General features: G+C 43.7%; 1 protein-coding gene across 1 annotated transcript in view; it reads right to left on the bottom strand.

Annotated features, from left to right (window-relative positions):
* LOC126259434 (uncharacterized) overlaps window positions 1-13600 on the bottom strand; it is a 178848-nt gene that overhangs the window by 22465 nt on the left and 142783 nt on the right. Inside the window, exon 5 of the mRNA XM_049956245.1 lies at window positions 350-491. Coding sequence (XP_049812202.1) covers window positions 350-491 — 142 coding nt within the window. The remainder of the gene's footprint in view (window positions 1-349; window positions 492-13600) is intronic.

Genomic DNA, 13600 nt, shown 5'->3' with positions numbered 1-13600 from the left:
CGAACATGAGGGATCTGTGCAGGCGGCAGGTGTGTGAACCAAGCGCACTGTACCAGCTTAACAATGTTGGCGATTGACATTTCTTTTTGATGCTACTTGACCGTGACGGCACTGTGACAAAAGCGTATGTTTATTCTCCCAGCCAGAAAGTAAGAACACGAGTAAGAGAAACGTAACTCTGTCGGTACGTTCTTAAAAGGTATTTCTTTGTTCTTCGACGGTCAGTTTTTGCGCCCCCTCTGTGCCTTCGACCTTGGCAGGCCGTACTTCACCACGCCCTCAGTACGGCCTCGAGTGCCATAGGACAGTTGTTGAGATGCGAACAAAACAAGGCTTCGGCGGGACGTACCTTGGCCTATTTCCTGGTAGACGGGCGTGCACGCGCCCTCGCTGCTATAGCGGTCAGGGCAGACGAACACAGAGGATCCGCAGCCTTGGCTGCCGGTTGGGTACTGCACCGGGTGCACCACCATCTCCTTGAGGTCCCGCATCTGAAACACAACAAAGCACTCCTCTAGCACAATGCATTCCCAAGTTAATCACTGCTAAGGACAGTGATTTACGTAATAAAGCTGTTCGGGCATGTTATGAACTAAGGGGATGTCCCGGAATATAAAGATGACCAAGAGATACTGGATAACGCAATGAGAAGGTGCTGTGAGAATGGCAGCCCAGGTGAGAAACTGTGTAGACTAGGACAGAAGTAAGTGTTACAGTTTCCTATCGGTATAAGGCAATCGTCGAGTTACGTTTTCTTTAATACAGGACACTAAATATTTGAAATTTTTTAACAACGGCGTAAGAAATCAATCGTTGCCTGAATATTTATTTATAGCTGTGTACAAAGCATCGTACATATGGAATTTATTTTCCATTTATAAAGATTTTTTGTAAACAGAAAGTGTATTCAGAAAGGCTAGGCCGTTTTCCGGGCATTTTTATTCGCAAACAAAACGAAACCGAAATGTACTGAGTAGGCACCTAAATCATAAAGCAAATTCAATAAACGCGTTTTTCCTAGCAAAGAATATGAATAAAACGCATCGAAAGAAGCAAAGCAAGGTCATTAAGTTGTTAATATACAAATCGAAGTCAGTAAATCCGTACAATCCCAGCCAAGTAAATTCACTGTTATTTTGTGTTCGGAAAGATAAGATTGCTGCACATAATTATGTCGCTAACTTGAATTTCCGAAAACACACGTTACTGACTTAAAAAACCTAACGGCGCTATCTATTGGTTCTTTGGTGTACTACGAAATTAACAGCGCCATCTGTTGCTTCTTTGGTGTACTAAGCCGTGACGGTTAAGTATCCGAACTACTAAGCTGAGCACACGATTTTAGATAAAACTTTAAAAGACGACACCTTTTTTCCTGAGATCCGATTTTACTGAAATAAATGCTGCATGTTGCCCCAGTGTACACTCAAGTTACCTGTCAAAATCCCATGAGAAGTTATCTAGTACTTCTGGACATTAGCTTGTTCATACAGACGAACAGACAGACTGAACGGTTTCATAGTTTTATTATTGGAATAACTTACATGAAAAATTCCCTGCCATGTTTTTCCATGTGTGTGTGAAGGCAAATCTCAGGGACTACAGTAGGGATTTTGATACGATTTTCACTGACACTTAAGACTGATTCATGAGGAAAGTTTGTGTATACAATTCATTATCGCTACAGCAGACAAGTCGTCCATTCGTAGATGGTGCTAACAAGTCTTTGCACCAAACGTCTAGGGGTGACAAAACATGACACAGGGAACAATTTTTCTTTTGACAAAATGTTCACTGACATTTCCCTGCGATGGTTGGGATCGTACTATTGAATTCGCTGCCCCTTGAGACTACGAGATTTCACTGAAACAGCAGGGTATACTAACCAGGTGTTATATAAAAGACGCCTATCATCGATGGGGAGTGTCAGTTAATGTTTTCTCTCTAACAGAAGTTGTTCCCTGTGACATGTTTTATCACTCATAGACCTTCAGTGCAAAGACTTTACATGTGTGCCTGTGTGTGGTCGTGTTGGCCTAGTAGGAATATGATTGTACACTAGAAGTAAATCAATAAAGTTCCAAGGTGCGCCTACCAAAATTACGGTTCATTAGCGTTCCTAGACGTAGTAAATGGTAGGATTACTGGTTCTATTGGTAGCAACGGTAGGGAAAGGAACATAATATTTTATATCATAACAAAATAGAGTATAAGTTGCATTTTATAACTAAAAAAATGTATTTAATCGCGTAACTTTTGCGCTTTTATGTAACAAAATCAATCAGTTTGTATGCAAGTGCAGTTTACAAGCACAAATGCAAAATTATTTTGTGCTCAGTAGAACGTTCTTCAAAGTGATCAAAGGTAAGAGTTTCATGTTATTACTGATGAAGGCGCAAATCGTTTCTGTACTACAGAAACATGTGTTATATAAGGTCGAAGAAATACTTTTGTTTTGCTTTTTTTGTTTTTACCTGTTTGTTGGGCAAATTGCGTTTTCTAGCACTATATGATAAATATGTACTGATTTTTTTTTATTTTTACTACAGCATCCCTCTGTTCCACGTTTCAAATGGTTTCCAATAAAACCTGAATTAAACATTGACACTTTCGGTTTTGCTATGAATACTGTTTATTTTTATGTAACAGGCAGGAGGATAACTATGTACAACAAAAATGTTCCCTATGTTTACACAGCCCTCTACATACCCTCGCTCAGTTTCTAGAAGGTTCACCACTTCCGGTTTCTAGGGGAATCTACTAAGAAACTGATAGCGTACCCAGACAAAGCGATCGAAATGTGCTAACGCCCTCTCGATATGCAACACGCTTAACGTATAGGTAACGATGCTACTAGGAAAACTACAGTACTGTACGCTTTGTTATAAAGCCTACGATAGCTTTATAATTCTTATAAAGCTCCACTGATAGGAAGTGCTTGTAAATTATTGTGCAGAAATCAAGCGACAGTGACGCTATTGGGGAACACTATTAAAATAAGGTGAAATGAAAGATTTTGGTAAAAGCGCTGGTGTATGCAATAGTCCACCAGATGTCTAATCAGTAATTTGTTGTTTCCATTTACACGCCACTAGAGAAATTTTAACACATGGTATTTGAATTTTATGTCAGTGTTAATTCAAAAAACGTTTTATAACACTATGAGTAAACATTGTCGTTTGCTTTCTAAGCAAAATTGTTGTGTAAACTTACTATCTGCATGCTAGAAGATGTCATCGTAACTTGGCGTGGAAGCTGCATAGCATGAACTAAGAACATCACGTATCACTCTAACGACGAGGGGGCTGATGTTTGCTGCTAGGACTTGCCTAATTGTGTTCTGGATGCGCACAGGGTACTTTCCTGTTACTTGCTCCTCGTCCGTTTCACAGCGAACATCTTGTGGAGCGACCATAGTAGGTAGCAATGTAATGAAGAAGTGCAGTAGGTACCAAATATGCAGCTGACATATATTAAAATGTGACCCTACATGCGAATAGTGACAGATTCTTGTATTAATTAATTGAGAGAAATGTTTCTCACCGGTAGTTAATTTGTTGTTGACGGAGGTTTACTAGCTCCCTCCCTCGACACAACCAATGTTTCTTTGCTTTTCGTTTGACGTAACTTTAATCACGTTGTTGTATTAGACAACGACAACTCGTTAAATTACACAGAGGCGCTATTTTCCCGGGAATGAGTGCTAGTTAGGGTTCCGTACATCAGTCGGTAAAAACGGATTTCTTATAAGATCACTCTGTCTCTCCGATTGTTGAAACCGTTCTTCTGAGGAACGGTTTGATGTATCACGTTGAAATTGATGACATATAAAAGTTATATGGTCCCCTGTGGATATAAGATAGTGAAGCTTCTCAGTTAATGCAATCAAAAGATATGGATGTTTATGTAATATATTTTGACTCTCCCAAACTCACTTTTCAACATCTAAATGGTACTTCCCACTGACCAAGAAGCATGGTTTCACATTACAACCAAAGTAAAAAAATCCGAAAATTGTTACTCTTTAATTACATCACACGAAAAAAACTTTTTTTGTCATATGTTATCCGACTGACTGCCCGTCCGTTTGCTAAGACCCCTTTTCCCCAGGAACGGGTAGGCGTACCAAGTTGAAACTCATGTCGGATACTAAGGTCTGTGGTCCCGTAGTGGTGCAATAAACGTTAGCATCTAAGTCATGCAATCAAAAAATATGGCCATTTATGCCAAATATTTTCATACTCGTAAACTCACTCATTGAAACCTACAGGCTACTTCCCCTTGACCTTGGATCATGAAATTTGCCAATAAGCATGGTTTCGCAGTACAACAGAAGGAAATAAATCCGATAATTGTTAATCGCTAATGATATCACACGAAAAAATGTTTCTTTTGCCATTTGTTATCTGACTTCAAACTTGAGAGTGAAACATCTATGAACGTCTTGAAATCACTGGGACCAATATCTTGCCAGTATGAATGTCGATAACAGACAAAAACAGCGCCGGCCGCTGTGACCGCGTAGTTCTAGGCGCTTCAGGTTGGAACCGCGCAACCGCTACGGTCGCAGTTTCGAATCCTGCCTCGGGCATGGATGTGTGTGATGTCCTTAGGTTAGTTAGGTTTAAGTAGTTCTAAGTTCTAGGGGACTGATGACCTCAGATGTTAACTCCCATAGTGCTCAGAGCCATTTCAACCATTTTTGACAAAAACTGTCTAGATCCTCGATACACACACACACACATATATATATATATATATATATATATATATATATATATATATATATATATATATATATAGTGGAGAAAAATTGTGTCACGAAATTTTAACCCCAGATAGCTGATGCCGGTAGGAACCAAAATTACTAATGTTGAGTAGGTCGACAAATGACCATTTCTAAGCTACGGAAACCTGGCGCCATGCGCTCTGATTGGCTGTGGGGACAAACAGCAAGACGTATTCGACACGTGTGTGAGTATCACGTTGGGGCAGGGACGTTTGTATGTGTTAACCGACAACCATAGCGCAGCCCGTCAACCGACGAACGAAAACAGGGCAATCTCACGGCTAATCGGAGCGCGTGGTGCCAAGTTTCCGTAGTTCAAAAATGGTGCGTTGTCGACCTACACAAAATTAGTAATTTTGGTTCCTACTGGCATCAGCAATCCAGGGTTAAAATTTTGCTACACAATTTTTCTCCACCCGTATATATCGTGAGATTTCTCATAACTGTGCTCTGGCAAATAATGTATACACCACAGGGATCAAAGAACCAGGCCAGTTTAACCTAAGGCGTCCACAGATAATGTTAACAGTAGTGGGAGACAACATAGTTTAATTAGTCTGGTGTAACACGTAAGCACGTGATGATAGTGGCGAAAAACAACATACGAAACGCACCGCCTGTATTGATTTTTCAGGCCACGAATGAAATGGTTGAAAATCCCGAGAACTTCTGCCCTGTAACTGTAGGCTACCGCAGCGTGAACTAGACTTAAGAAAGTCCAGCGGGGAGACACCTGATACGCGGACGCCGGCTCACCTCAGGAATGTTTACCACCTGGGCACGGACAGCCTTGGCTCGTATGGAAGTCGCCGGACAAGCTGTGCGCAGGTGTTGGCGGCGACACTGCCGCCGTCTGGAGACATACATAGGGCTTCCCACAAAAGTTGTCCTACTGCACTGTGGAGTGTAACAAACCGCTTCACACACGCTTCGCTGCAGACGGCGCGATTCGTTCTACACTAAAACCAAACGTGTAGTGGCAAAAGTGATGTTCAAATGGCTCTGAGCACTATGGGACTTAACATCTGTGGTCATCAGTCCCCTAGAACTTAGAACTACTTAAACCTAACTAACCTAAGGACATCACACACATCCAAGCCCGAGGCAGGATTCGAACCCGCGACCGTAGCAGTCGCGCGGTTCCGGACTGAGCGCCTAGAACCGCGAGACCACCGCGGCCGGCAAAAGTGATGTTCAACTGACCTGATCCTGAACAAATATCACTAGTAAACAATCCGCAACCGAGCAACTTAGTAGTACACATGAGAAAAGAAAAAAGGCTTAGCTATCTACTATTTTGCTTAGTAGCAAGACAACCCATGCCAACGGCACGTTATTCCGCGTCGCCATATGCATCCCCCCTAAATTAAAAATTTGCATGCCACTCATGAAAAGAGAAAAAAAATCATCGTGTTTTTCAGTTTACACATAAGCTTTTAAGTCGCCGGCTTCCAGTTAGGAGTTCTGCTACCTTTCTCTACTGCCCCTGTTCAGTATATGTTCCTTTATCTCATAATGTACTCTTAACGATTTTGTGCAGGTTTTTGTATTTTTTTTTCTTTTGCGTGTAAATCACTAATTGAAATAGTGAACGGCCGAGCTAGATGGCAGTACTTTTGCCAATCTGGTTTACCAGTTTGCTTCCTCATTCGTGTACGCTTCTCCGTGCTCTGCGTTCGCTGCGGTACGCTGCGTCCTATGCTTTCTATCGCGGCGCTCGACATCACAGCGCAAAATGCTAAGTGTCCTGGTGTTCATTCCATACTTCTTTACCCAGGCACTCGTCCGTTGTTTCGTCTGGTGTCGCTTTGGTACTGACTTATGTTTTACCGCACACCTATGTCGACCGCTGTTTCCTATAAATACCATACAGTACTTCTTTTTTGTTTTCTCTTGTGTACTACTAGCCGTAAAAATTATTATTAGCTTCGGTCTCTTACTTATTTTCAGTATCACACCTGATGATTGGTATGTAACAGCCCGAAACTGCGAGTGGTCTAAGCCCTGAAAAATTAAAAAAAAAAAACCCTTACAACTGTAGCGGTATTTTCAACTTCTGGAAGTATCATTTGAGCGTACGGTATCAATACAGTATCTCCTATGTAGCATTTTAATTAGCCTTCAATCGTTGTAGCATTATTTATTTAATCTAGTTCGTATGAAATTAAATTTTTTTCTGGTAAACAATAAAGTTTAATTTATTCTCCAACAGGTAAATACAAGAGTAAACGTATCAGCAGCATGCTAAATACAGTCATATTACTGAGTGATGTGATGTAGTGGAAAAGGCACTGAACTCTGCTTAAGGGGACATGCTCGTGAAAATAGCCAAAAAATTGAAAAAAAATTTGGGCTATAGAAAAGAGCATTTCATGTTGATTTAAAAAATGTGTAGTTTATAGGCGTTATAATATTCCGTTCGTTCTAAAATTGAGGTTGCACGTAATGTTGCACAGGGGCCACGCCCACCTGTCAGTTTGAAGTGCGTCAGAGTACGTGATGCATTATTTTATTCTTCCGTTTTTTTTCGTCGTTAGTTACGGATCGTTAACACAGGTGTACTCTAGAAGGCACCGACTACCGGAACCAAAGTACACGCATGTCTAGAAGGCTATGGTTCGAATTTCATACGTGTGTGGTTTTGTAATTATTGTGTGTTGTTTTGTTTCTGTGTGTGTGTGTCTACTGAGCTACAAATGCCGAGAGTAAAGAAATTTAACTCCAAACGAAAGTTTTGCGGCAACCAGTTCCAAACACAGCCGAATAATACACATCAGTTGCTTAACTGTGTCTACATAAATAGTTCAAATGGCTCTGAGCACTATGGGACTTAACTTCTGAGGTCATCGGTCCCCTAGAACTTAGAACTACTTAAACGTAACTAACCTAAGGACATCACACGCATCCATGCCCGAGGCAGGATTCGAACCTGCGACCGTTGCGGTCGCGCGGTTCCAGACTGTAGCGCCTAGAACTGCTCGGCCACCCCGGTCGGCCACTGTGTCTACAGGCAGTGCTTCTAGACGTAAACTTTCGCTCTTTCGATGTAATAAGAACAAGCCTAGTAGTATTGTGAGCAGCAATAACGACGGGAATGCTACTGTAAACCTAAATATGCTGTCAAGACTTTTGAAAAGTGCTGTGAAATGTAAGTAGTGCAATTGTGAAGATAGTATTGACGTTTCCGAGGACATTTCAGCAAGGAAGGGTCTTTGGAGTCGGTTAGTGACTGCCTATAACTCGTGTAAGATGCACAGTGATAATATATGACATCGCCAGTAACTGATAGTCGAGATTACAGTGTAAACATTCAACTTGCTTATGCAATGCGATATATTGGAAGGGGAAGGAAAGCTGCCCAGACTTTTTATGCAGTGATGGATTTCCCTCCACCTCCACTGAGGTCTGACAGACACAGTAAATCAATACATAATGCTTTATGTGGTGTAAGTGAACATTCAATGAAAAGAGCAGCAGAATAATGTCTGAGAACACAGACACTGTAGCAGCATTTGATGAATCTTGGCTAGAGAGGTCATACTTCTCTGAATAAGGTTGTAACTGCCACAGCCGGCCGCGGTGGCCGTGCGGTTATAGACGCTGCAGTCCGGAACCGCGGGACTGCTACGGTCGCAGGTTCGAATCCTGCCTCTGGCATGGATGTGTGTGATGTCCTTAGGTTAGTTAGGTTTAAGTAGTTCTAAGTTCTAGGGGACTGATGACCTAAGATGTTAAGTCCCATAGTGCTCAGATCCATTTGAACCATTTTTTTGTAACTGCCACATTTATTGGAACTGGTAAGATACTAGATTATGAATGTCTAACAAAGCACTGCCAAGGTTGTTCAAGTAAATTTATTGGTACCCATGTGTGTGCAAAGAACTTTGATGGCCCAAGTGGGAGCATGGAAACGAAAGGAGTTCTAAACATTTACAAAAGATCAGAGGTCAGTCGTGGGCTACCTTAGGTCAGTATGTGGGCTACCTTGGGGATGGAGACTGTAAAGGACATACTACTGTTGTTAATGGCAGACCACATGGGGACACTGACAGAAAAGCTTGAATGTGTTGGGAATGTACAAAAAAGAATGGGAGCTCGGCTGGGTAAATTATGTAAAGACTACAGTGGGGAAAACTGTTAGACACACATAGGTGGTCCAGGTCGCCTTACAAAATGTGAATTCGATTCTTTGACTCAATATTATAGACTATCAATAAGGAGAAATGTAGGAGATTTGGAGAACATGACACGAGCTGTTTGGGCAACATGGTTTCACAGAGTGTCAACAGATGAAACCCCACAGCATGGTCTGTGTCCATGGTGCAATGCTCTGCAGCGTGGTCCCACAAGGTTGGTAAACAGTCCTTGTGGTAGGGCCTTTCATTCCTCCACCAGCGCAGTTAGCAGTTGCTCGATGGTCGTTGGTGCATGCTGTACATCTGCTGTACATCTCCCAACTCATCCCAAACGTGTTCGATGGGATTTAAGTTGGGGGAACGGACAGGCCAGTCCATTCGCCGAATATCATCTCGTTCCAAGGGCTCCTCCACGTTCGCAGTTCGATATGGTCGCGTATTGTCCACTATAAAAACAAAGCCAGGGCCGGATGCACCCCTGGGATGCGTACATAGGGAAGAAGAACAGTGTCACAATAACTTTGACCGGTAAGCGTACTGCGTTCAGAGATTTAGAGATCATTACTCCAATGCATAATACAAATCCACATGCCACGACACCTGGACCACAAAAAACAATCTTGTTCAACAGTGTTCCAGGATGCATTACGAGTTCCGACCTCTCGCCATATGAGGCTACGTCCAGAATCACTACTCAAATTTAATCTGCTCTCCCAGCTAGGAAGAGGACGCAACCGCACTCTTTGTTGGTTCAGTCTCGACACCATCGCAAACGGTGATGCCGATGTGCGGTAGTCGACAAAACACAACGTAACGTCGTCGGCCAAAGAGACCGCCCTCAAGCAGACCCAGAGCCACTATGGAGCGTGAGATTGCGTGCCTTGCAGCTCTGTTACGTGTGGTTGCAACTGCTGTTGGACGCTGGTACCTTCTCCCCTGCTGCAGAATGTAGGAGTCATCTGCTACTGTAGTTGGCCGTGGTCGACCAACTCCTCCCTGTCGAGTAGCAGCACCCGTGGTTTGGAATGCTCTCCTTGCACGCAAAACAATGGTGTGAGCATTACGAAACTCCTGGGCTACACTCGTCACACTTCGTCCTTCTTCACGATGATCCTTCCCGTGTGAAGTCATACACAAGTAGTCTCCAGGTCATGTTGTAATGAAAAATGCCACAACAGCGCACTGTAACCAAGTCACAGATTGAACACACTGTATTTTCCCGTTCCTTCAACTACCTCATGTTGCTGGGCCAGTCCCTTTTGGTGATACAGTGACGCTGACCTCACGCCATGTGACGCCCAACTTTCTGTGCACGAAGGAGAGAATTCTGCCAACACTCTGTCCCTTTTTCATTCATTTCCACCGAGTATGAGCTGTGCATCGACTCGTGCTACACCTTGTGTTTAAATTGCATTGGTATTCCTTTTCTTCCCCTGACATGTTTCTTTGATATGTTGTCTGTCATTAAGCGGCTGCCTGCTTGTCTTTTCCCTCTGCTATCAATATCTGCGTTTTGCTTTCGGGAAACTGCTATGGAGGAAGTGAGATCTTTGAACGGTGGTAAATACGTGTGGTGGCGGGAAGTAGGGGCATGCACTCAGAGAGTCTGGTGGACACGCGAGGGCAGTGTGGCTCGCCAGCGCGGACCAGAGGTGGTCGGTTGTACCGAGTCGCCACATGATGTATGTCGGTTGTGTGTTACGAGCGGGTCGAGTTGACGGAAGAGCTCCCCGCGGGTTGGTTGTATACACAATCGCCCCACGACTAGTTGCTGTTCAAAAAAATGGTTCAAATGGCTCTGAGCACTATGGGACTTAACATCTGAGGTCATCAGTCCCCTAGAACTTAGAAGTACTTAAACTTAACTAACCCAAGTACATGACACACATCCATGCCCGAGGCAGGATTCGAACCTGCGACCGTAGCAGTCGCGCGGTTCCGGACTGAAGCGCCTAGAACCGCTAGGCCACCGTGGCCGGCAGTTGCTGTTCATTTCACCTTGGTGGGACGTTAACAAGCTTCTTTAAGTCCTCCGTTTCAATACTGGAGTTTAAAGAGGAGACACATAAGGTGAAGGAGCGGTCACTGCCCGTCAACGTTGCACAGAAGACGTGAACTCCGGTGACAGAGCGTGTTGTCGCGTGACCGTGGCGTGTTGGGTACGCTGGCGACGCGTGCGCGGTAGGATGTGTGGATCCTGGCCATCGGAGGTCGTGTATTGGCTGTTCGAGCATAATTGCAAGTTTAAGTTAGTGGAAGGTTTAATTATTAAGTAATAAGTTTGCGTAACCAGCGTCTCTTCTGCCTTGTGGCCTCAGCCGATCGGGTTTCCTGTCCCCGGCACCGGTGTAATTGAAGACAGTGATCATTCCTCCTCCTCTCGTTACTGCCCGATGGGAGTTGTAGTTTTGGCAGTTTAATTGTTTCGCTATTCTGTCGTGTGTTATGAGTAAATTCATGCTTCTTGTTGGTTGATCATGAGGTCGCTCATTCAGGACTGTGTGGTGTAATGTCTCCTTGCACGAGGTTAGCTCTAATTCTGTCAGCCAGTTAAGCCATCTTATTACAAGTTTTCACTGACTAAAAGTCGGTGCAGTGACCAGCCTGAGAGTGGCAATTGTGTTTACGGACGTATTTAAATTGGTCAGTATTCTGCCTAGTCTGAGCATCCCTGAGTGGGTGATTTGTGGCCGCCTTACATGGGTCCGTCATATCTGTGATGTTCTACTGATATTCCAGGACACTTTTGTTGAAAACCTTTTAAATTCCTCCATTCCTTTATTGCCATTAATCGTGTGTTTGCTGAGACCTTTGATTTTTTTTAATGGCGGTGTTGGTAGCTTCACTACCTCAACGTACTTTATTAACAAAGTTCTGTATTTAGTAGCCTGTTTACTAATGTTCTTTAAATCTTTTAAATTGTTGCATTGCTATAAATTACTTGATTGCCGTTAGCGGCGTGTTTTGAAAGGCTATTATTGCCGTACTGTTAGCTTCTGTGTGTGTGTGTTTTTTTTTTTAAGAAATTTTTAGACTGTTGCATTTCTATAAATTACTTGATTGCCGTTAGCGGCGTGTTTTGAAAGGTTGTTTATTGCCGTACTGCTAATTTCTGTAAGATATGAATAAAACATTTGTGTGTGAAAATCTCAACTCGACAGTAAACTACTAGAAATTTGGCCCCGTTTCCCAACTTGTGGTGTGGCTTGTAGTAACCGTAACCACTGTGTGTGTCAGAGTAGTTATCATGTTATGTTACTTCACCTATCTCGTCCTTAAGTTTTGCAGAGCAGTGCATCAGCCGCCAGTGTACAGCTGTTACAGGAGTTGTTGTGAGGATGTGCGACGTTATAAGTGGGGGACAATGGAGCGTGAGTGAACGTGCCGGTGGTACAGGCTCAGTCGGCCATCGCTGGCCAGTGTAAGGCGATCCTGCGTGCGGCGGGTGGCGGGCAGCCGATACGGCTGGCCAGGTGGGCCACAAACAGCCGCAGCTGCCCGCCTGTTCTGCTCAGGGCTGTGCGGCATGGTGTGGTGTCCAGTCACCGGGCGATCACTTTCGGCGCCACTCGCTCAGCTGAATACTTAAAGCGGGCGCGGAAAGCTGTGTGTTACCCGTTCGGCGATAGCCCGCCCCGCTGCTTCGCTTCCGTCTGCAGAGAACGTCGGATACATCTGCACAGTGTTCACACGATCACTATCCAAGTCAGTGAGACAAGCATCGCGTCTGCTCCTGGTATCAAGACTATGCTTATAAAATTCAGATTTTCCACGAACTGAGGCCATAAGATTATGATTTGCCACACGGGACGAGGAAGTTAACGGTGACGTGCACGCAGATGGGATATCCCACGTTACGAGACACTGGCCGGCTGCACACACCAAGAACTGTTTAATGTGATTTTGCGCTCCCAGCGCTCTCCAACGGCAGTTGTCGGCTTTATTTGGCTCGCACATCACACAGTTAGTTCACGAAAATGGACGCGCCTGTAATTCCTACATTAGCTGTATTTTTCCCCTGACGATATGCTAATCATGTTGTTCTGTCTATGGTGTACATAAATAAAAAGTTAAACGTCTGTGAATGTGCAGTAAGACTAAAACAGCCGGCCGCTAAGGCCGAGTGGTTCTAGGCGCTTCAGCCCGGAACCGCGCTGCTGCTGCGATCGCAGGTTCGAATCCTGCCTCGGGCATGGATTTGTGTGATGTCCCTAGGTTAGTTAGGTTTAAGTAGTTCTAAGTCTAGGGGACTGATGACCTCATATGTTAACTCCCATAGTGCTTAGAGCCATTTGAACCATTAATACCAAAGCACATTGTCACTCAGGAAGGATATCAGCTTATAGAAGTTCACCAAAATGAACAAAATCCCTGCAGAAAATATATCTGTTAATTTCATAGCAACCATCCACAACGTTTTAGAAAATGCGAAGGTAATAAAAAAGAAAGAAATTGTTACAGTGGGACGCGAATCCCCTTCCGATCCACACTACGTTAGTGATCGTAACGCTTCAACCAATTACGCTACGTGGAAACGCAGCTTTTAATTGCTTCGTATTTTATTTACAAGCTTCTAAAGGCGTTAATCGCTGAAATGTGACTGACATTTAATGAGAATAAATCGTAACAAGGACGACACGTTTTCATGCATCTTCAATGCGTCATTGCCCTAAAC

This window comes from Schistocerca nitens, chromosome 5 (genome assembly GCF_023898315.1).
Source record: "Schistocerca nitens isolate TAMUIC-IGC-003100 chromosome 5, iqSchNite1.1, whole genome shotgun sequence".
In the NCBI taxonomy this organism is placed as follows: Eukaryota; Metazoa; Arthropoda; class Insecta; order Orthoptera; family Acrididae; genus Schistocerca; species Schistocerca nitens.
Note: the sequence above shows the minus strand (reverse complement) of the source record. Positions and strands in the feature narration are given on the sequence as shown.